Raw genomic sequence first — 23,835 nt, forward strand, 5'->3', positions numbered from 1 at the left:
TCCAGACCTTTTGTCTGCCTTCAAAGCCCTGATTCCCTCAGTCAGCCTGCTTCAGTGTTTGACATGTGTGAGAACAACTCCTGGGAGGGAGCAGGGCTTGGAGGGCTGCTCTGGCAGCACCCCCTCAGCACCCGGGTGCTCTGCAGCACTCATCTCCAGCAGGGCCCTCAATGGAGCAGCGATAAAAGTTAATGTGTGGCACCACACTGCTGGTAGTGGCGAGGAGATTGCAGGGTGACAGCAACGCTGCCACTGAACCTGTGCCAAGCACAAAGGCCAGCAGCAGCAGCGTGGCCAAGGCAACAGGCAGCCAGTGAGCAGGGCTCTGCTTCCCAGCATCCAGGATTCCCCGCTCAAGGCCTGGCACTTGGCACACTGCAAACCTAAGCATCGCTGAAACCCAATACTTTGGAAATAAAGTAGCTGCTTTGTCCAGAACCAGGTGCTCAGGAGGTGCAGGCACTGTCCAACATCCTTGTTCTTCCAAGGTATCAGACTAAACACCGGTTCAGGCACTGGGAGAAGCTCTCCAGCTCCATTCCACATCTCCCTAAAGCCACCTTCTCCCTGTAAAGTTCCAGCCCAGGCTGTACAAGGCTGGGCATTACAGCAGTCCTGCCCTGCCAGGGAGCTTGCTGTGCTCAGAGCAGCAGTGCTGAGAGGCCAGAATTCCCAGTCTGGGCCTGCAGCTGGAGCGGCAGCTCAGACTGGCAGCACTGGCAGCTGTTAACAGAGTGCACCCAAAGCCTGGAACAGTTCTGCACTGAAACGTTGTAACTCGGGACCCCACATTTGGGGCACGCTGAGGGACTGAAAAGCCTCAGGGCTCAACCAAGGGAAAGCAGGGTTCCCAACAAAACAGCCACTCCAGTGACCTGAGGGCCCTGCCACAGCATGCTGGCCCAGGACCTGTCCTGCACACGCTGTTCTCCACACAGCAGCACTGACCAGGCTGGCAGCCAAGCACAGACACGGCTCCTAACGATGACCTTCATGTAGCTGGATTATGTGTAAGGCCTAAGAGGGATGCAGCATCCATGCTTTAACTTCCAGTTTAATGCAGCTGTAGATATGCCCGCTCCAGTTAGGAAGTTTAGGCTTGGAAATCCCTCCTGCACACAGCAAATGCCTGGCTAGGCCCTGTTCAGGTAGATCTCAACCACTCCCAGAATAGAAACAAAACAAGACAAATAATACTTAGAAGTTTGACTAATCTTATGAAAACAACTTGTAATAAAAATTCCCTTTTATGAACTCTTAAATAGCTTTCAGCTTTCATCAAACATCACCTTGCACTATGACAGTGCATAAGCAGAAAGACATAAGCAACTTCTGATCTCCACTTTAATTCCAGCTCTGACAGACCTGCACCACAGGTAAGAATTTACCTTTGAAACATTCACCACTCAAGTTTCTTGGTCAAACTTCAAACTGCAGAGACAAAACAGCAGCTTAAGCTTTGATCTCTTGAAACTAGTTCAGAAAAGATCACTGCAGTGAAACCTGGATGTCTTAATGAAGAGCACTAAATGGGATACACAAGATTGACTGTCAACACATCCTTGATGTAAATACTAGTGCTAAGGTTTAAAACTTATGCACATTCACTGTTTCCTTTTGAGCACTACTGTCTGATGCACCAAGCTACAGCCTGGCTCAGGTGAGTCCCCTCAGAGACTAGTTTCATGTTTGTGGTGTTCCCAGAGGAACTGACAAACTTCACCCTGAGACCCTGCAGAGCAGTGGGTACAACCCAGTTTCTGTGTGCACTGTCTGCTCAGGTGATGCTGCAGCACCTGTGCAGGCATCAAGCACCCTGCCTGTGTCCCAGTAGGTGCATGTGCCCCTCTGCCTTTACTGGCAATTCACACTGCAAGACTAAGCTCAGCACCAAGGAGAGAAGGAGAGAACCAGGACACAACTGTCTTCCTAGATGTACAGAAATTTGGGAAGAGACCTGGCAGCGCATAACCCACAGTCCTGTCCTCTATGGAAATCGAGCAGTCTCCAGTCCTGGGGGACCATTAACTCCTCCAGCAATGCTTGTCACCTTCTGTGACAGTAGACTAGCAGCCCACATTGAACTATGTAAACACTGGGACTGCCCTACCTAATGCTGCCCATTTAATCAGAGACCAGACTCTCGTGGGCAGACGGATCTGAGCACTTACCTCACTGTTTTCAGTGAAAAATCACAAATGCTTTTGCAATGGTGCCTTTTGCATTCACCAGCCAGACCCTGGCAGAGCAGAGGTGAAGCTAAGGACTTCAGCTGTGGGGCTGTTGTTTCCTCTTGCTTCTCCAGGGGACAGAGGGTTTGTACTTAATGCACTGATCTGAACCAAAGGGCCAGCAATTAATTAATTCTGCAAGACAAATTGAAGTGGACAGAATTTCTAAATATTTTCTCCTCTCCTAAACTGGCCCATCTCCAAATGGTTTAACTTTTGCCTGTTTAAAGGCAGCTTATGTCAAACCCTGATGTCATCCTGCACCCCGCTTTTTCTTCTCTCCAAATGGGAAACCAGGAGAGAAAGGAAAGAAACTCGTTTTTCCACAAGCTCTTCTGGAGAGACCTGAATTCACCATTCCCAACTCCAGCCCTCACAGAACTTTATCCAACAGCCTGAACTATAATCGCCTTTCACAGCAAACAGCAATCATACTTAGCACCACTCCCCTCTCTTTTAAATCTGCTCTGATAGAAAACACACTGACAACTTTTCACTGCAGAAATTAAAGTGGATTTTTCTTGAATAAGGGCACCCGCCTGCACAGCCTTAATCCTTCCAACTCACATATGTCCCTGTAACTTGCACTGCTCTGAATCCAATTATGCCTCCTCAATCCATTAAAAAATATTTGAGGCTGTTGTGCAGGTTGCACAGAGCAAGAGTATCAGCTAAAGAGCCACAACCAAGCCCTGCTGCACCATGGCTCCGCAGGCTTCCCTCTGCAGGTGTGTGTGAAGTGGGTTATGAGAAAAATCGAAGTGTGACAGTGACTTTCACACAGTCCAGTGACTAGTTCACTCCAGACCACCCCAGTGTGGGTTCAAACAACAAGAAAATCCATACAGGAGACAAGAACTGACACACAGCTGTTTGTAAATGCCCGGTTGTCATTAGTTATCCATTAAAAGCTTTTAAAGTTCTCCTGCTCTGGCAGCCCGCACAGCTAGGAACGCAATCATGGAGCAGCAGGTCTCCCGTGCATCAGGCTGGAACAGCAGAATAACCTTCAGCTGAGCAGTCGAAAGTGTCCACAAATCCTAACTGCACACATAGATCTAGCACCTGACTACCCAACAACTGACACACAGAGCTGTGAGCAAAACAAGCTGACAACGTGTGCTGGGACAGCGGCTCCGTTTCCACGCAGGGACCCCTGGGGCTCCCAGCACACTGTGCTTTGCCAGATCCCATTGGATTCTACAGACAAACCACATTTCACAGAAACCAAGCTCTTCCTTTATCACCTTTGCTGCCCAGGGTCTCCTTGTCCTTTCCAGGCTGGCACAGTGCACAGCAGTTACACTCCAGCACTTCCAGAGGCACACTACAGATCCTGGGGCCCTCAGCTGCACCCCAAAGTTACACTGCCACGACAGAAGTGGGATGGACATTGCGAGCTAGATGCAAAAACAGCACGTGACAGTTCAGCATTTGCACCTTAAAGATGAGCTTTTAGGTTTTCCATGCCTGCCAACAACAGACAAATTCTGTAGATAACCCTCCTCCAAATATCTGGGTACAGACACACATCAATACTTATCTGAAAGCCAAACAGACTGAATCTGATCAATAGTTATACTTTTGTCCACGTCTTCAAGAACATGTAACTTCATAGCACCAAATGCCTGTTGGAAGAGCAATTACCAGCAAAGTAATTTGGACCCTATGGAGTCAAGTCTGCCAACTTACACGACTTGGCAATCTGGCTTGCTATCATCCCACATGATTGGAATTTATTTTAGGATTCAATGCCACATGCTGTGGGGGTTTTTTTTTCCTCCCTTTTCTTCTTTTCCTCCCCCAAGTGACAAGCTACAGCCTAGGATTCAGAAGTCCTAATTCCATTCCCCTCTCAAAGACATTTCCTGCACACCCTGGGGTCAAGGTCTTTGCAGAATAAGTAATATTAGTCCTACCAACAGTATCCTGCAAACAATCCTCCTTTTTGAGCCTCTCAGTCGAGACTGGAGTAGAAACGAAGAGCTACATCTACTGACCGCTCACAACCAACCGTAGCATCCCCACCCTCCTGCAAGGCACACCAAAGCCGGGCTGCACCTGCGGTTAAATCCCGAGGGATTCAGCCTCAACTCCCGCACAGGGCGGGCGGCTTGAGGCTGGGCTGCCACACCAGGTACCTTCAGCCAGGACCTGTTCTCCCAGGCTAAAAAAAAGAGACTTTTCAGAGCCAGCTCTGGCCGGGAGGTGCCAGCTCGCTGCGCTGCGAAATGTCAGCCTTCAGCTCCGTGCCTCGCCCAGACAATTCCCTTTTCTTCTCCAGGGGAGGAAGAATCCGAACGCCTCTCCAAAGAAAGGGCCCGTGTCCCCGGCGGGGAACGCATCCAGCGAAGCGCCGCTTCCTTCCCTGCGGCACCCAGGGAATCCTTAAGGGCCCGAAGCCCCGGGCCGGGCACCGGCCTGACCCCGAACGCACCCCGGGGGACGCGAACAGCGGGGCTGGCACCGGGGCAGCGCCCACCCCGCCCGGGCCCGGCTCCCCGCGGCGCAGGCGGCATGCGGGGGAGGAGGAGGATGGAGCGGCCCCCACAGCCCAGCCCAGCCCGGAGCCGAGCGGGGCGGCCCCGGCGCTCCCACGGAAGCCCGGGACGCGCGTGGGAAGCGGAAGGGGCGGCGGGCCCGGCAAGCGGCGGAGCAGCGGCAGCAGCGAGGGAGGGAAGGAGGGGGCGGCACCCCCGCCCGCAGCCATGCAGGGCCCGGCTCGGCCCCCCGCTCGCGCGGTCACTCACATTGCCTGAGGAGCTCCAGACACAAAGCCATGGGAGACACAAAGAGGGGCGGAGGGGACCGGAGAGACGGGGGGAACGCGGGGCGAGGGCGCTCGGCCCGGCCTGGGTCCCGCGAAGGGGAGGAAGAGAAGGACGAGCCGCCGGCGGGGCCGCTCGCAGTCCGGGGCCGCTCCGGCTGCTGGTGCGGCCGCCGCTGGAGAAGGGAGGAGACGCGCGGAGCCGCCGCCGCACTCACCGCGCCCGCCCGCCGCTCCGGCCGCGCGCCCGGGCGGGGCCGCGCATTAAACGGCCGCCCCGCCCCGGGCCCGCCCCGGGCACCGGGACCGCCCCGAGCTCGGGCACCGGCACCGCTCCGGGCCCCGCCCCGCCGCGCTCCCACGGCCGTGTGGGTCCCTCCGCCCCGCCGGACACGGCCGGACCCTCTGGACCCCCGGCACGGCCGAGAGGGGACACGGGCGGCGGGCGCCGCTGCCCCACCGCAGCTGCCGCGGGGGGAGCCGAGCGCCGCTGAACAAAGCGGGCGCCGCTCCCACCCCACGCGGGAGCTTTGTCTCGTTGTCGCAGCAGCCGCGGTGACATCTTCCCCAGCGCGGCCGCGGTCCCACCCACGCGCAAACGTGGGTTTGGCTGAAGGAGCCGTCGCGTTTCCCCCCGCTCCTGCCCCGGGGCGGGCGCGGTGGGACCCCCGTGGGCGGCGGGTGCAGGAGCGCAGCGCTGTCGCCACGCACCTCCTGCAGCACCGCCGAGAGGAACCCTCCGGTGCAGAGGGAAATACTCAGAAAAGGAACAAGTGGCAGGACGAGATTTCCCTTGTGGGTGTTTTCCCCTGGTCCCGGATTTGCTGGTTGGGTTCTGCCCCGCTGGGCACGGGGAGAGGGAGCGGAGCCTCAGCGGGTGCGGGCGGTGTGTTGGGGCTGTGCTTTGTGCCTCCCCTGGGGCTGCCAGAGCAGGGCTGATGCAGGATACAGGTGCGGAGGGGAGCAGGGCTGGCACAGCGTGCGGGCTGCGGGAAGAGCCTGCTGGGCAGAGCCACCCGAGTCTGCACCCTGGGCACAGCCAGGCTGGCTGCTGCAGGAGCATCCACCTCCATCCCTCAGATCCTGCGCCGACACACGGAGCTGAGCACAAGGCTTCCCTGGACAGGAGCTGGGGACAGCTCTGCGAGGCCGGAGTCACTCTGTGTGGTGTCTGACCGGGACGGGCAGCGGGTGCCCACAGCCCAGCGTGGGCAGGGCCGTGGCTGTGAGAGCAGCGGTGCTGCCGCGTTGCCCCTGCCAGCGGAACGTGTGCTGCCCCGGCCCCTCGCTGCTACCATCACTCCTCGATGCTGTGATTTATTGATGGCTCGCTGGGCTCCCAGCACTCGGAGAAGGGCTGGTCTGCAGCAAGGAGCGATCAAAGCGCCGTGGGAAACAGAGCACTGAGCTCAAGTGCTGCCGGCTCCGCAGGAGGACTGAGCTGCCGCCGCCCTCGGCATTCAGCGACCGAATCGCTGCGGATTTGCTGCTTCTGTTCTTGAAAGCAGCACCACAATGGGGCTGAAGGAGGATTTGGTCACAGAGTCAGCCCTGAGCCTTGGGACCCCAAGCCTAGGATCTCCCCACTGTGATGCCTACCAAGGAGAAAAGGAAACTTGTTTTCAGTTCAGGGTCTCCCAGGTAGCCCAGAACTGCCAATCTATTCCTGAACCCTCAGAAATATCCAGGTTATGGCTCAGTAGATGGAAAAGATAATGGGAGAGCATGAAGGTGAAGGAAAGCAACCCAAACCAAGACATACACAAAGAAACCCTCATGTGCCTGCACTGTCTGACATCCTGAAAATGCTCCAGGCTGTTCGCAGAGCCTCACTCAACCCCACCCAGCCCTGCTCTCCTGGCACACGTGTGTCTGTCTCAGCCAGGACTGTGCTGGTTGCTGTGGGGCTGCCCCAGCGATGGCATGAGCCCTGTGGCCATGGGGAGCTGCAGAGGGGCTGAGCATTACCAACACAGGGGACAGAAAGGAGCACCTGTGACTGTCTGTGCTCATCTTGGTCACAAGGATGGCCAGCATGTCAGCAGGCCCCTTGGCCTGAGATCACAGGTGTCTGTGTACCTGGCACATTGCCCTCCAGCCAGCTCTCCTCACAGGCAGAGCACAGCACCGTGCATGCACTCCTAGTGCTGCCCTCCCAGAGGCTCTGAGTGAGCTCAGGCACCCCTTACTGCTTTGGCTTCTCCTCTTCCACAAGGCCAGCACCCACTCCCTTTCCTGCTATCAAAGCTGATAAAGCAAGCAGCAAGAGGACTTGTCTTTCTGACCATATCAGCAAAGGGAAGTGCTGGCAGCTGCCTTTGTTTTCACTCCTTTGTAGATGGTCCCTGCTGGGAGAAGGCAGGCTTGGCCAGGACCTTGGAGCCGTGCTCATCTCCCCCGTGTCTGTCTGTGCCAGCACAGCATCCCAGTGTGGCTGCAGCTCCCCCCTTCCCGGGGACCTGGGCATTTCTGTGGGCTCAAACCCACTGCAGCTGGTTTTGTGTGCCAGACACGTGCCTGCAGCAGGCAGCGAGCTCACAGCCCGGCTGCTGCCCGTGGGAGCGCTGAAATCCGGCGGCAAAGAGCACCAGGCACATAAAGACAGGGATGGTTTGGGTTTGGGGGTGGAGCCGAGAGTGGGGCTGTGGCTTCCTCGGGAAAAGGGAGCGCTGCTGGGCACAGGGCGGTGGTGGAGTTTCCATAATAACAAGGGAAAGATCAGAGGTGAAAAATGAACTAGCAAGTGTGGACAGAAACAGCTGCCATGAATTTCTTTTTGTCCCACAGTGACACGAATACATCACAGAACGTGTGTACGTGCCCTTTTTTCCTCTGTGAACACTGATGGAGCATGCAACAGAAATCTTTCCCTGGCACACACACACACACACACATACACACACACACACACACACACACAGACACACACTCCCTCTAATCCCTTTCCTGCTTGTATGTCAGAGAAAGCTATTTCTGGAACATGAAATCTAGGTCAAAAAAAGGGAGAAAATCTGAAGGGAATGATAACAGTCCTTCCTAAAGGCGGTGTGGGGTCAGCTCAGGCCAATGGGATTAGCAAGGGGCCACAGTGGTGCTTCACCCCTGGCTGAGCGACGGCTCCTGGCCTGGTGTGAGCTCCCTGTGCCTCCCCATCGCTGCTGCTTCCCCACACAGGAGAGAAGGCCATGACAGCCGAGAGGAGTGCAACAGCAATCACCTACCTACACAGAGCCTGAGATCACGGCACTCAGAGGAGGAGAAGGAGGAGGAAGATACACGACTTTTCCAGAAGCCACATGACTTTCTCAGAAGCTGTGGAAACTCATCCCACAGTGAGCCAGCCCTTGGGGAGGGGGCCAGCACAACGAGGGGTGCAGGCACTTTGTCCTTCCTCCTAAGCACAGCCCTGTAATAGCATCAGTGCCAGGGGACTGGGCTGGCACCTGCCTTCTCCCGGGGCAGGGCAGGGTCCCAGCACAGCCATTTAATTTAGTCATAAACAGGGAAACAAAAGCAATACAAAGAAGACAGGAAGCAGGTGGGAGATGGAGGGCAGCTGTTCTGTCCCAACCTTTGGGAGTTTCTCTCCTGCCTGGCCTGGACTTGGCAAAGTTCTGGTATATGGACAGGCACAAGGTTGTGTGCAGCCCTGGCCTCCCTGGAAGAGATCTGGACACAGGATAAGGAGCTGGACACCTGAGCTTTTTGGGAACAGGCTGCTGAGTCCCAGGGCAGGATGCTCTGAGCAAGGGTGGTGTCACCAGATGGCACAAGGAGGACTGGGAAGAGCTTGAGCAGAACTGGCTTGGTGTGAGCTTTCCCTGCTGTATTTGCTTGTTTACCTCTGCTTTCCTGTTTCCCCTGGACATCAAATATTCCACTCTGCATTGCAAGCAGTCTATTAAACAAGCAATTCCCAGTGCTGCCTCTAACAAGCAGGAGCTGGGGCTGGGGAGCCCTTTGTGGTGCTCCAGAGCCGGCGCGGCTGTCACCGCACGCCTGGCAATTAGAGGAATAGGTTCCACTGGGGCTTTTGAGTCTCTGGCTGTGCAAGGCACAAAGCTTTGTTTAAGGCTGATCAAGGGCAGCTCATCATCTGTCTCGCTGTCTGTCAAATGGGAGCTAATTGCCCTGTAATGTGCCGGTGACACAGGCATTAGTGGGAGGAACTGGCGTGGCAGGGGTGTGACAGCTGTCAGGGCTCTCCCCCATGCTCCCCACACACCCTGCATGGAGCCAGCTGCCCCTCCTCCTGCTCTCTGACAGTGCCTCAATCCCTCTGCTTTAGCATCCAACCCCCACATGGCCCCCAAGGAACGAGAAGCTTGTGTTCTACCCCAGAACTGCTGCTGCTGGTGCCTCTTTAGGACGTGCCCTAACACAGACAAAAGCATGGTGCTCCCCATCCCTCTGGGCTGGTGCACAGATGCTGGATGAAGAAAGGTGTCCCTGGGATGTGTCTGGGTGAGGGCTCTCACTGGTGTCATCCAGAGCCCTGCGTGGAGCAGAGGCCATGAGTGACCATTACACCTGCAGGTGGCAGTGCAACCACTTCTCCCCGTGTGTCCAGGCTGCTGCCACCAAGCTGCTACCTGCTGCCTGGGAGGGACCTCTCCTACACCAGCAGCCACTCAGAGCCTCAGGGATGTACAGAAAAGGCCCTGGGGTGCTGGCTGACAGCAGCTGAACATAAGCCAGGTGTGCCCAGTGGGCAAGAGGCCAATGACACCTGACCTGTACCAGCTGTGCTGTGGCTGCAGGACCAGGGCAGTGACTGTTGCCCCTGTGCTGGGCACTGCTGAGGCACCTCAAGGGTTGTGTTCTTTAATGGGCCCCTTGTGACAAGGAAGGCAATGAGGGGCTGGAGCATGTCCAGGGAAGGGAATGGAGCTGGGGAAGGGGCTGGAGAAGCAGGAGCAGCTGAGGGGCTCAGCCTGGAGAAAAGGAGGCTCAGGGGGGAACCTCACTCTCTCCAACTCCCTGACAGGAGGGTGCAGCCAGGTGGGGATCAGGCTCTTCTCCCAGGTAACAAATGGCAGGATGAGAGGAAATGGCCTCAAGTTGCACCAGGGAGGTTTAGATTGGATATTAGGGAAAACTCTTAATGGAAAGGGTGCTCAGGCACTTGCACAGGCTGCCCAGGGCAGTGGTGGAGTCACCATCCCTGGGAAATGTTCAAAAAACTTGTGGATGTGGCACATGGGGACATGGGTTAGTGATGTCCTTGGCAGTGCTCTGGGTTAACAGCTGGACTCAATTATACTAGAGGGCTTTTCCAACCAAAATAATGTCATGGTTTGCAGGGGAACTGAGCCCAGATAGCCGATTAGAGGTGTGAGTGCTGTCCAGATGTGTCTCCTGCCTCCCACATCCTGTGCATGCACAACCACAGATGCTCCTCTCGCTCCCCAACCCTCCACCAAAACCCTTTCCCTCTCCAAGTCCCAGCAGCCAATGTGAAGGGCTGGGGGATGCTCTGGGAACCAGCAGAACTGTGCTGGGCCATGTCAGAGAGAGGTGGCACCCTGGCATTTGGAAGCCGCCTCTGTGCTGTGCCTGTTGCTGCTGCCTGGTGTCAGCCTGGACCTGGCAACACCGAGCTCAGCAGTGCTGAGCCAGCAAAGAGAAGGCGGTGGGAGCGGGGCAGCCAGGTGGGAGGAGTGTGGGACAGAAGCAGAGCAGAGAAGGTGGCAGGAAGGAGGGACAGGGCTGAGCAAACAACCCATCCCTCCCAGGGGATGTCTTCCAGTTCCTGCCTCGTCCTGTAGACCTTGACTGGGATGCCTCTGCAGCTCAGACCATGGAAGAGAGATGTTCAGCCATGCCTGTATCTCTGGGGAGGAAGGCCTGGAGCCAGGCAGGAAGGCTGCCAGTGCCTCTTCCCTGCTCCCCACTCTGCCCAGACCTGGGATGTGCTGTCTCCCACTGACAGGCCACCTCAGTGCTCTGGCAGCTTTGCCCACAGCAGATGAGCTGAGGCTGCTCTGAACCCCCCTTGGTGCCAGAGCTGGTGCTGACAGGCACTGTCCTGCTGGGCCTGTGCCCAGCATCCCCATGGGGATGGGACGTGCTGCCTTCCCAGACATCCCTGGCGAGATTCTGGATTCTTCCTGCCTGTCCTGGCACCTGCCTTGCACCAGGTACAGGCACCACCATGTTCAGGAACACCAAGGTATCACCTCTGCTAGCAGTTCCCAAAATTATCCCCATGATGGGAGCTCTCAGCTTCTCACACCTTGTGCTACACCTGAGCCCCATCTGGAGCACTGGGGCTGGCCAGAGCTGGGAAGGACACAAGCTGCCTTGGAGAAAATGATGCAAAGTGATGCAGATCAAGTGACTTGGAGCACCATGGAAATGCTGCCATGGCTCAGCACAGGGATGCTGGCCTCTGTGGCTTGGGGAGGCTTGTTGGTGCCTTGAAACTCAGTGCAAGATCTTCTTGTACCCCACAGCTAGGGATGTTGGGTCCTCTCTGTGTGTCATCACAGAGTCACAGAATGGTTTGGGTTGAAAGGACCTTAAAGCTCATCCAGTCCCACCCCTGCCATGGACAGGAACATCTTCCACTAGACCAGGTCGCTCCAAGCCTGTCCAACCTGGCTTTGAACACTTCCAGGGATGGGGCAACCACAACTGCTTTGGCAGCCCGTGCGAGCATCTCACTGACCTCTAAGATCTTCCTGGAGCCTCCTCTTTTCCAGGTTGAACATTCCCACCTCTGTCAGCCTGTCTCCAGAGGGGCTCCAGCCCTTGGAGCATCTCTGTGCTATCTTCTGGAGTTGCTCCAGCAGCTCCACGTCTTTCTAGTGCAGAGGGCCCCAGAGCTGGAGGCAGCTCTGCAGGAGGGGTCTCATGAAAGCAGAGTAGAGCAGGGGGAATTTACTGCCTTGACCCGCTGGTCACACCTCCCTTGATGCAGCACCCAGAGCCCATCAGCCATTCCAGCACCCACATCCAGCTCTTCGGCACAGAGCAAACCCCCACATCCCCCAAAAAATCACGGACAATCACGGCTGGGGATGCAGGTACTCGAGCCCGGTGCCTCGCACGCTCGACAGCCCCCAGGCAGTGACAGCAGTGTCCCCTGTCCCCCAGCCCCGCTGGCCTCGCGTCCCCATCCCCTGCACGCTGCTGCACTCACTGCTGTTGGTGGGCAGGGTCCTGCTGCCGCTGAGGCTGCCCGTGGCTGGCGGGGAGATGGAGCGGACGGAGCCCGTGTCGTCCTCCTGGGAGCAGCCTGCCTGGATAGCGCGGAGGTAGCTGTGGCTCCGGGATCGGAAGTAGCTGGGCAGAGGCAGGTCCAGCACCTCCGCAGCCGCCGACTCGGCCTCGCTGTAGGTGGAGTCGCAGACGGGCTCGTACTGCTCCCCCAGCTCCGGCTCGGGTGCCTGCACGGGGACAGGAGCAGCCCCGGTCAGCCCCTGCCCGCGGCCGCTTTCCCTTCCCCTCCCTTCCTTCCCTTCCCTTCCCTCCTGCTCCTCTGGCCACTGCTGCACGGCCCCGCTCATGGCAGGGGGCACGGGAGATGCAGTGCTCAGTGTTCAGAGCTCAGTGTTCAGTGCTCAGAGCTCAGTGTTCAGTGTTCAGTGTTCAGTGCTCAGTGTTCAGTGTTCAGTGTTCAGTGCTCAGAGCTCAGTGTTCAGTGTTCAGTGTTCAGTGTTCAGTGCTCAGAGCTCAGTGTTCAGTGTTCAGTGTTCAGTGTTCAGTGTTCAGTGCTCAGTGCTCAGAGCTCAGTGTTCAGTGTTCAGTGTTCAGTGCTCAGTGTTCAGTGTTCAGTGTTCAGTGCTCAGTGTTCAGTGTTCAGTGTTCAGTGTTCAGTGCTCAGAGCTCAGTGTTCAGTGTTCAGTGCTCAGAGCTCAGTGTTCAGTGTTCAGTGTTCAGTGTTCAGTGTTCAGTGTTCAGTGCTCAGAGCTCAGTGTTCAGTGTTCAGTGTTCAGTGCTCAGTGCTCAGTGCTCAGTGCTCAGTGTTCAGTGTTCAGTGCTCAGTGCTCAGTGTTCAGTGTTCAGTGCTCAGTGTTCAGTGTTCAGTGCTCAGTGTTCAGTGCTCAGAGGTCAGAGCTCAGTGTTCAGTGCTCAGAGGTCAGAGCTCAGTGCACAGTGCTCAGTGTTCAGTGCTCAGAGCTCAGTGTTCAGTGCTCAGTGCTCAGTGTTCAGTGTTCAGTGTTCAGTGCTCAGTGCTCAGTGCTCAGTGCTCAGTGTTCAGTGTTCAGTGCTCAGTGCTCAGTGCTCAGAGCTCAGTGTTCAGTGTTCAGTGCTCAGTGTTCAGTGTTCAGTGCTCAGTGCTCAGTGTTCAGTGCTCAGAGCTCAGTGTTCAGTGCTCAGTGCTCAGTGCTCAGAGCTCAGTGTTCAGTGTTCAGTGCTCAGTGTTCAGTGTTCAGTGCTCAGTGCTCAGTGCTCAGAGCTCAGTGTTCAGTGTTCAGTGCTCAGTGCTCAGTGCTCAGAGCTCAGTGTTCAGTGTTCAGTGCTCAGTGCTCAGTGCTCAGTGCTCAGTGTTCAGTGTTCAGTGTTCAGTGCTCAGTGTTCAGTGCTCAGAGGTCAGAGCTCAGTGTTCAGTGCTCAGAGGTCAGAGCTCAGTGCACAGTGCTCAGTGTTCAGTGCTCAGAGCTCAGTGTTCAGTGCTCAGTGCTCAGTGTTCAGTGTTCAGTGTTCAGTGCTCAGTGCTCAGTGCTCAGTGCTCAGTGTTCAGTGTTCAGTGCTCAGTGCTCAGTGCTCAGAGCTCAGTGTTCAGTGCTCAGTGTTCAGTGTTCAGTGCTCAGTGTTCAGTGTTCAGTGCTCAGTGTTCAGTGTTCAGTGCTCAGTGCTCAGTGCTCAGAGCTCAGTGTTCAGTGTTCAGTGCTCAGTGTTCAGTGTTCAGTGCTCAGTGTTCAGTGTTCAGTGTTCAGTGCTCAGTGTTCAGTGTTCAGTTCTCAGAGCTCAGTGCTCAGTGCTCAGAGCTCAGTGCTCAGTGCTCAGTGCTCAGAGCTCAATGTTCAGTTCTCAGAGCTCAGTGCTCAGTGCTCAGTGCACAGAGCTCAGTGCTCAGTGCTCAGTGCACAGAGGTAAAGAGTCAGTGGTCAGTGCTGCTGGGGCACAGGGTGCCCGGAGCTCTCTGCTGAGATAGGGAAGAGGGGCCCCTCCTTGGAGGTGAGAGGGTCCCTGCTTGTGGATCAGCAGTGCCTGTGAAACACCCCCGGTGCTGCTGGTCAGAACGTTTGGCTAAAATCCCAGTCCAGCCTCTGTCAAGGCCCCTGTCCCAGCACAGCTGGAACATCCCAGCCTCAATGTGAGACCCCACTGGGACAGGCTTGCTCCTCGTGGGCAACATGGGGAGACAGCAGGGGAGAGGTGTGGGCTGGGGGACAGCCCCCACACTTGCCTAGGATGGGTCTCAGAATCCATCCCAACTCCATCCCTAGCTTGGCTGTGGCCAGGGCTGAGCAGGGCACCTCTCCCACAGCCCTGCCTTGCTCTCCCGTGGCAGCTGCTGGGCAAACTTGGTCTTGGGAGAGGCTCAGCCAGGTCAAACCAGACCCAGCCCAGAGCAGACCATTCTGAAATATAGGTGAGAGATGCTGAGACTGGCCCACATCCATATTTCCTGGCCCTTTCTTTCTTCTGGCTCACAAGGACATTGTTTCTGCTCAGCACTGGCATCTGAGCTCCACGAGGTTTGGCTCAAGAAGTTCATCTGCTTTCCCCCTAAACTGATGGTCCCTGAGCCCCTGCTGGGCCCAGGACTCAAACTCTCTAGCTGTCTTGCAGTGCCCAGGTCAGGAGTGCTGTCTCCTTCTCCTCCTCTCTTCCTTCTCCTGCCACTGGCCTGGCATGGGCTGACCCTACAGCCTGCCTCACACCCTGCCGTGGGTGTCCAGGCTGGCCCCAGAAAGCTCTGTGAGGAAGGATGAGAGAAACACCAGCTGGACAATACCTGCTCTCCATGGGTAAATATCTGAGGGATAAGTGAGGGGGGTCCAAAGATCTGGAAGAAAGAGTTGGAGAAGGTTAAAGGCCAAGAACAGGGGAGCCCCTCACACAGACAGTCACTGCACAGGGACCGAGGACAAGGGCAGCAGGGGCTCGTCCCCTGGGGCCACTGCTGCTGACACTTCAGTACAAACTGCAGAGCTCGTCAGATGCCAAGCGAGGCCACACAGGCCCCTCAGACAGTGGCACGGACACGGCAAAGCTCCACAGGACACCTCAACCACGGGAGAAGCTGCTGAGCATTCAGCCTGCTGTGTGCACCATATCTGTGTATGCCCACAGGGAACACACTGTGCTGGGACACCCCTCTGCACGCAGGGGCAGCAGGACAAGGTGACGGTGGCTCCCACCGAGCACCTCACAGCCCACAGAGCCCGGGGTCAGGGTGCTCCATGTGGGGGAAGCTGGCCTTCAGCCTGCAGGGCTGGGCTGGCCACCTCGCTGCTGTCTCCCTGTGCCAGAAGAAGCCACACAGAAGCTGTCTGCATCCCCAGCAGAGCAAAGCCACACTCGGCATACGGACAGACCCCTGACACACTGCGCTGCCCATGGGGGCATGGCTGCCTCCTCCACCTTCTCCTTCTCCTTCTCCTTCTCCTTCTCCTTCTCCTTCTCTTCTCCTTCTCCTCCTCCTTCTCCTCCTCCTCCTCCTCCTCCTCCTCTTCCTCCTCCTCCTCCTCTTCCTCCTCCTCCACCTCTTCCTCCTCCTCCTCCACCTCTTCCTCCTCCTCCTCCTCCTATTCCTCCTCCTCCCCCTCGTTCTCCTCCTCTTCCTCCTCCTCCACTTCCTCCTCCTCCTCCTCCTCCTCCTTGTCCTCCTCTTCCTCATCCTCCTCCTCGTCCTCCTCCTCCTCGTCCTCCTCGTCCTCCTCCTCCTCATTCTCCTCCTCCTCCTCCTCCTCCTCCTCCTCCTCCTCCTCCTCCTCCTCCTCCTCCTCTCCACCCTCAGGGCTCTGCCTGGCACCACCTGCCCATGATGACCCCTCTTGGGAAGAATCCAGGTTCCAAGTGTACCTGAGGAAGACGCTTGGCTCTTGGAATGGGCCTGGCCCTCTTGCACAGGGCACAGCTCATGGTGCGGCTTGGCAGTGCTGGGGTCACCAGCTCTGTCCCCCTCGGTGTGACAGGGGGTGCTGACACACGCCCTGGTGATCCCCAGGCTGCCAGAGGGCTGCACAGTGGAGCTGGATGGGGACAAAACCAAGCAGAGGGGACTTGTCTGTCAGAGTTGGGGGTGCTTCCATGTGGGAAGACACTGAGATCTGGCTGGACACACAAGGAAGGTGTTGGAGGTCACAGAAAAGTGAGGGCAGGGCAGGAACTGGGATGGATGAGACCAGCATGCACTGGTGGATGAACCAGCTCCATCCTAGATCAACAGACGTGCAGTTTGTGGGAGGCCTCTCAATCCCAACCAGCTGCAGCTGAATTCTCTGCTTATCAGGGGACAGAGTGCACATGATGGCAGCAGCCCCCTGTGTGAGTGGGTGCTGTGGCAGTCGGGGTGCCCCCAGCAATCCCAGTGCCACCAGTCTAGCTCTGGGCTGGCTGCCTGCGCAGCTCCTGGCACATCATGGGCTACTCAGACCCTTCAGCTCCACAACCCTCCTGATGTCTCCATGGGGGTGCTGCACTCAGCTCCTGGAAGCAGCTCTAGACATGGATAGAGCACAGACCCATGGTCTCCTGCAGAGACTTCAGCACGGACTGACACGCAAAGGACGAGGACACGACGGTCCTGACCCCGCTGTGCACTGAGACACCCAGCACATTGCTGCTGCTGCTGCACAAGGGACAGGACTGACCACAGGGAACAGGAATGCCCCGCAATGCCCCTGCACCCCCGAGCTCCAACCGCTCTGGGATAGTGGGACGCTCTAGCCAAGGGGCTCAGAGCCCCGCACACCTGGGTGGGAACACAGGCAGGACATGCCTTTTTCCCCCCTCACCCCAGAGCTCCAGACACCCACCCCGCTGCTCTGGCCCCCCCTGCACACACAGAGCAGATGTGTGGGCACATGCTCCCATGCAGACACACAGGAACAGATGGCACAGAGGCCCAGGGTGACAAGGCTTGCTGGGCAAAGCTGTGGAGCCATTGCTGCCCTGTGGGGAAAGGGCTGAGATGAGCACATGGGACCTCTGCGAAGACTCATCCTGGCACCAGTTATCTCCCAGCCTGGGAGGCAGCTCCAGAGCAATCCCAGCTCCAGGGAGCTCCAGAGCAATCCCATAACCATAGTGTGGAAGTTAGACCCATTTTGCATCAACTGCATCCCAAATGTTGTGGTTGAGGCATGAACCCGCCTTGTGACAAGGGGTTTGCCACCTTCTGCCAGCATCTCACAGGAATGCTTGGCTTTGCCATGGGGCCCAGGAATATGCAGAAGAGACATCCCCAGCTGGCTGGCAGGACAGCCTCCCCAACTACAACCACCTTGTTCCTGGGTCCAGTCTGCTGCATGAGGGGTGAGATCCTGAGCTGAGCAGGGTGACTGTCCCCGCTGACCCTGCAGGGTCCCAGGCTGGACACCACCAGGCAAGGTTGGTCCTGCCTCTGGACCCACCCAGTGGGCACGAGGAGCTTGCAGCAAGGTTGAACAGCCTTGAAGATGGTTCTGGGGTGTGACACAATGAGATCCTGCACCCAGAGCAGCCATGAGCTTCCCACAGCACTGTGGGGCACCCCCTGGGTTACCATACCTGTGGCAGAGGGATTTTGGCTGCACCAGCAGTGTGAGAGGAGGCAAAGCTGCAGGGAGGAGGTCTGATACAAATCCTGATTAAAGAGCTGGCCATGACACTTTGGTAAAGCTGCCAGGGAACAGCCTGTGCAGTTCCTGGAGCACAGCCAGTGCCCTGTTTTGAAGAGGGAAGAAGATGCTCCCTCTCCCCCGAGCTGGCCTCCTCCCTTGCTGGGTGTGCCAGCACAGTGGGTCAGCACTTCAGCACCTCACCTGGTTAATGCAGCTGGACTCGTTGACACTGTCAGAGATCTGGTTGTATTCTTCCTCCCAGGTCGGGAACTTCGGAGGTAGAAGGATCTCAACAGAGTCCAGGCGGTCCAGGCTCCTGCCAGCAGAGAGAAGGTGTGAGGGTGTCCCCATGGCAGGGGCAGCGCTGGGGCAGTGCTGGGGCAGAGCCAGATCACCCCTGCCCAGAGCCCCTCTGCCAGGCACAGGCACCAGTGCATGCATGGCAGCACTGAGATGATGCTGGGCACTGCATCCACTGCTTGGCTCCAGGAGAAGGCAGCACTTCCTCACCCTGCTGGCCCCTGCTGGGGCATGGCACACAAGGAAAGGGTTCTGGGGCACAGTGGAAGGAGAGGGGCAGGATTTTATGTCCTGCTGTCCCCAAGAATGCACTGCAGATACCAAGTTAGTCCAGCTGAGCCCCAGGGAGCATGTGGGATCTGTGCCAGTCTCCAGTCACAGAACTGCCTGGATTACTGGAAAAGTGGGGAGAGGCAGGGTGAGAAATTACTTTTAGTTTGTATTTTGTGGACTTTGCAATTGGAAACAACTGCAAGATACATATATATACATTTGTGTAGAGGAACCCAAAAGATTATCTGTGAGAAGTCCAGTGAGAACCTGGCTGGAATGACAATGCTGCATGAGCAGGAGATCAGTATTTCCAGTACAGATTTGCTAGAAGAAACTGCCACTATGTCCTGGGCTGCAGCAGCAGGCTCTGCACAGGAGGAGAGCAGGGCTCTCACTGAACCTGACGCAGCCCAGACCTCAGCTGAGACCCAGGCACATGGGGGCTGTGAGGGATGGGGAAGGATGGGCCACAACACCCTGTGTGAAGGGGTTGCACACCCCTGTGTGAAGGAGTCCTGGTTGCAGGCTGGGTGCACATGGTGGGGGACTTTGTCAGCCCCAGTAATCCGGGACAGCGGGGGGCCTCTCCCTCTGGAATTGCCTGTGATCCCAACAGAGGCCCTCATGCTGCCGCTACCCCCTTTCACCTGCCAGGGCCGTGGGTCCAGAGGTGTGATTGTCACCTGCCTGGGGACAGCAGAGCTGAGGGCACGGCAGGCCCTGTACAGCATGTGGGCATCCCACAAGGACTCTGAGGTGTCCATCCCGGGGTGGGATGGGAACAGGGAATTATCCTTCTGCTAGGGGAGAACCAGGCCACATGGGGACTAAGGGCACCACTAGCCCTGGGCTCTGTGCTGACTGCCGGGTTCCCTCGTGCTGAGGGTTCCATCCCTGAGCTCACCCCATGAACCAGCCTCGTCCCGGGGTGGGCAGTGTGCCCGTGCCCCCCCACCGGCCCCCACCCCGCCTGCCCACGGGGAGACCACAGAGGAGGGGCAGAGGAGCGGCTCTGTGCCTTCCCGGCTCAGGCTGTCCCTGCAGACCCACGTCCCAGCCGCAGGGACAGCCTGAGCCGGCTCCCTCTGCCGCCGGGCTCGGGGCTGCGGCTGGGCCCGAGGGCCGGGGCCCGGTCACCAGATGGCGGCCGCGCTCCGCTCCCGGCTCCGGGCCCGCTCCGGCTTCGGGCCCGGTTTTATTCCCGGCTCTATCTCCGCTCCGGCTTCGGGCCCGGTTTTATTCCCGGCTCCGGCTTCATGCCCGGTTTTATTCCCAGCTGTATCCCCGGTTCTATTCCTGGCTCCAATCCCTGCTCCATTCTCGGCTCTGTCCCTGGCTCCAGCCCCGGCTCTGTTCCCGGCTCTGGCCGCAGCCTGTCCCGGACAGGGTCCCGCAGGGTGCTGCCCCCCCAGAGCTCCTGTGGGACGAGCCCTGCCCGGAGCCCCCCGCAGCCACATCTCTGCTGTCCTGAGCCGTCCCCAGACCTTTCCCCGCACTGTCCCGGCTCTGGCTGAGCCCAGTGCTCGGGGCAGGCCACATCTCAATGGACACGGGCTGGATGGACGATGTCCAGGGCAGAAAGAGCCCCAGCCTCTCTGTTTTTCACCAGACATTCCAGGACTCCAGCCTGCTCTCCTGAGGCAGATTTGAAGGCTTGGAACAGGGATGGATCCAGAGCAGACACTTCTAGGGCTCCTCATACCTGATTTTGTCACCATCTCCCAGCAGAAAGCAGCACCTGGTCTCAATGTGAAGGCTCTGTGAGGTGTCCCCACACTGGCTACACCCCACTTCCCTCACTGTGCTGAGCCTCAGCAGTTCATCCCTGGTGGCTCCTGCTTTTCCCTGCCCCTCTGTACCACTCTGGACCGAGCTGCAGCATCTGGAGCCCTGACAGCCCCCAGATGCCTTGTCCTGGGCATGGAGCAGCTGCTGAGGACACTGCACAGCATCACTGCCCAGGCGATGCAGAGCCCATCCTGCAGGACCAGCCTCTGACCCAACAAAGCCGCTCTGCTCCCCTGGCTTTGTTTTGCTCAAACCACTGTGGGTCTTCCTCTCTCAATATCTGGTGCCAAACCTCTCAGCCCCTCAGGATATCATCCAGTGTTCCAACTTTCTGGCTGGTCACAAGGTCCCTGGACACCTCTGGAGCAGAGCAGCTCCAAGCACAGTTCCAGCAGGCCGATGTTCTCAGCCATGCCAGGTGAGCAGCTCCCATGGCCAAGGGGGATCTTGGGGTTGGGATCTCTGCATTCCCCCAGAGCAGAAGATGCTTGGGGAGGAAATTCCACATCTCCATCAGGAATGCTGTCCCCATGGCTGAGGGGACAGGGACCTGAAGCAGCTCCTAATGCCAGAGCTACTGGGAATCACCAGGATGGGGAGCCCAATCTTCTCCTGTTCTGCTTGTCTCCTCATCTTTCTGTTAGAGCTGGGATGCAGGAGCCCTGCTGGGCTCTAATGCCACATGGGGCCTCTGTGGGGTGCTGCAACCCAAGGACTGCTCCCGGGGTGGCCCTGAGGACCTCCAGAAACACTCCAAAAGTGTTACCTTTGTGTGGTGCTCTGCTCACTCAGGGACTGTTGGGTGGCCTTGAGGTAACTCTGCCTCCGAGCTGCAGTTTTCGGGGATGGTTTGGGGCTGGTTTCTGAGTCTTCGCTGTCATCATCCCCCATGGCTTTGATGTAACTCCCGCTCCGCATGCGCCGGCACGGGATCTCGCTGTCCTTGTCCCGGGACAGCGTGTTGTTCCACTCCCCGTGAGGCACCTGCAGGAGGAAGGGCAGAGTGAGCAGATGTGAGGGATGGCACACACCCGTGATCCTGGGACCCTCAGGATCACGGGGAATTGGGGAGATTGTTGGGCTTTCCACTGTAGTGTAGTGGGAATAAGCAACACAATTCCTTCACAACCCTCCCTTACCAGTTCATGCCAGGCAGCCCTTGGTTTGGTGGCCTCTGTTTTAGCACATCACAGCCATTCCCCACCACTGGCCACCTCCATCCCAGACATGCTCACACAGTCAGGACAAGCTGCACGATGCCAGGCGTAACAGGGGGAGGAGGGGATGGTTTCGCTGGGCCTGTGTGGGGCACTGGGACAGGGCTGGACGTGTGTGTTCATCGCACAGACCATGTCACTGAACATAAAAGTGCTGTTGTTGGAGCAGGGCTTGGGGCTCAGAGCCCAGACCTTCATGGGCTCTTTAAGGTTTTGAGTTGTATGTGACTCTGAGTGGCTGAAATTACTTTCTGAAACCAAGTCAGGCTCTCACAAGTCTCCCTAGAGCAGCTTGGGCACACAGACCTTGTGCTGGCCTCTCTGCAGAGAGAAATGAAAAATGAAAATGAAAATGAAAATGAAAAATGAAAAATGAAAAAATTAAAAGCACTTCTAACCCCACCAAGATGACAACTCCACAATTAACTTAAGGCAGATATGGTCTCTTGTTCCCTCACTAGAGAGGAGTGAGCTGGTGGTGCCACAGGAGGCCTGAAGCCCTGAGCAGCCACAGAAGCCACCACACCACCTTCCCATCCTGTGAAGGGTTTGTGGGGTGGACCAGAGGCAGAGCCAAGGTGCCCAGGACTGACCAGGGTGAGCCACATGCAGTATGGGACAAGTCAGGAGAAAGATGGGGAAGCCCAAATTTCCAGGAGCAAGCCTTGGCTTTGTGGCTCACTTGGATTGCTGCTGGCCTTTGTCTTGCCCTCGAGGACATGGCCAAGGAGCAGCCAGACCAGATGTGAGGATGCAGCAATGTTCATGCCATGCCAGTGCCAGGGCAACCCAGGGCCACCCAGACTGCTCCAGCAGCAGCTGGGGATGCCATGGGGAGCAGTGACATGTCTTTTCCTGAGAACAACTTGTGCTAATGAGAGATTCCACCTTGGCCCTGCTGGATGGAGCTGCTGGACCTGCCCAGCTGCCCAGGGAGCTGTGGGACTAAGCAGCCATAGCTCACACAATGCTCTGGGGATGCAGGGCTGTGGTGCAGCCATGATGAGACAGAGCCTTGTGGTGCCTGCTCCCATCTCTGCTCCCAGCAGGGCTTCTATGGGAGCCAGAGCCGAGGTTGTGTCTGATGCTGCTGGGTTGTGGCACCTTCAGGTGAGGTTCAGGTCTGCAGGCGCTGCAGGCTGTGTCCATGTGCAGGCTCAATCCACACACCACAGCCGAGGGCTTTCTCCTGCCCGAAGGAGCAGGGACTCAGCCCATGTCCTGCCAGCTTGCTCCATGTGTCCACTCTGTGGAACAGGCTCCAAACCACCCTTGGGGCTGCTTTGGTGACTGGCCCCTGCCTGGAGTGTGCCCATGACCCAGCACCCACATTCCTGGGGGATGTGGAACAGGGTCAGGGCTGATCCAGGTGTGTGAGATCCAGCTGGGGACCAAAGCAGAGAGAGTTTTCCACGAGGCACACACTGGCCAGTGCGTGTCCTCCTTGGACCCACTTGCTGCTGGTGTGGATTCTCCCAGCTCTGTTCACCCTGCTCCTGCAATCTTTGTGCTTGGCCATGGCTCCCAGGCTGGCTGCTTACACAACTGTCCAGCTCGGGGGCTCTGGGTGTCATCCATCAGGTCCTTATAAATGCAAGAACTGAGAACCCTTTCCCTGCTGGGTGTGAGTGCTGCCTCTGCCCCAGCCTCTCTACAGGTGGCCTTGGGGCCATGAAGGACCCCACTGGTTCCACCTTAGTCTTGCCACTGGAAGGATGCCACAGGTCACTGGGATGCCTGGCTCTGACCCTTTCTGAAGCAGACAAGGACCCTGAGAATCACTTTTATATCAATCACCTTGGTGTCAGGTCTGACTGGAGACTGCATTTCACTGCCTCTCTTCTCCTTAGACTGAGCTGCAGCTTCTGTTTCTGGGGTCTGGGTCAGCATGGGGCTGGAGAGGGCAGGCAGGGCTGGTGGAGGGTGGCAGAGCTGGAGAGGGGTGGCAGGACAGGGACTGAAAGGACAGGGACTGCCCAGCTGTCCCTGTGCATGGCCAGTGCTGGATGCTGTGGGGCAGTGAGGGGTGCTGAGCTCAGCCCAGGACAGTGGGGGCTTTAAGACCTCAGGGTCCTGCAGCTGCTCTGCTGCCACTGCTCGAGGGCACAGGCTGGGGCTGCTCAGTTCTGCCATGGCTGCTGCATTTGCCTCCCAGCCTCGGGCTCTCTGGGCACAGCAGCACAAAGACAGTTCCATTGTGTCTCGCTGGTGGTGCAGCCCCAGCACTGCCTGCCCCACTGGGACCTGTCCCTCTCCCAGGAACAGCCTCCCTGGGGCATCATGACAGCGCCTGGTCCTGACCAAGCTGCCTTAGTCCTTCTCTGCCTGCCTCTCCTCTGCTTTGTGCCCTGGCAAGGCAGCAGGACACAGAGCTGCTCTCAAGGTGCTCCACATTGCAGCAGTCAGGGGGAAGGAAGGTGCTTGGGAGGACACGCTCTGAATCTGCTGCCCTACTTTGGAGCATGTCCCACCTCTGCCTGCACAGAGTCCATTGGGACTCCCACAGCTCTCGCTCAGGGACAGACAGAGCGGGCCAA

At 57.6% G+C, this 23,835-nt stretch overlaps 1 protein-coding gene across 5 annotated transcripts in view; it reads right to left on the reverse strand.

Moving 5' to 3' along the window:
- DLGAP4 (DLG associated protein 4) overlaps window positions 1-23,835 on the reverse strand; it is a 149,791-nt gene that overhangs the window by 33,870 nt on the left and 92,086 nt on the right. For 4 of the 5 annotated variants that reach the window (XM_088064658.1, XM_088064659.1, XM_088064660.1 and 1 more), the window contains 3 exons: window positions 20,848-21,065; window positions 17,922-18,036; window positions 12,143-12,389 (listed from right to left, as the gene is read on the reverse strand). In XM_088064658.1, coding sequence (XP_087920784.1) covers window positions 12,143-12,389; window positions 17,922-18,036; window positions 20,848-21,065 — 580 coding nt within the window. Of the gene's footprint in view, window positions 1-4,981; window positions 5,174-12,142; window positions 12,390-17,921; window positions 18,037-20,847; window positions 21,066-23,835 lie in introns of those variants that run through there. The other variant, XM_014260795.2, reaches the window with a different exon arrangement.

The sequence above is a fragment of the Pseudopodoces humilis genome, chromosome 19 (genome assembly GCF_049639895.1).
Source record: "Pseudopodoces humilis isolate 2021_Gansu_Grassland_sample_001 chromosome 19, ASM4963989v1, whole genome shotgun sequence".
NCBI lineage: Eukaryota > Metazoa > Chordata > Aves > Passeriformes > Paridae > Pseudopodoces > Pseudopodoces humilis.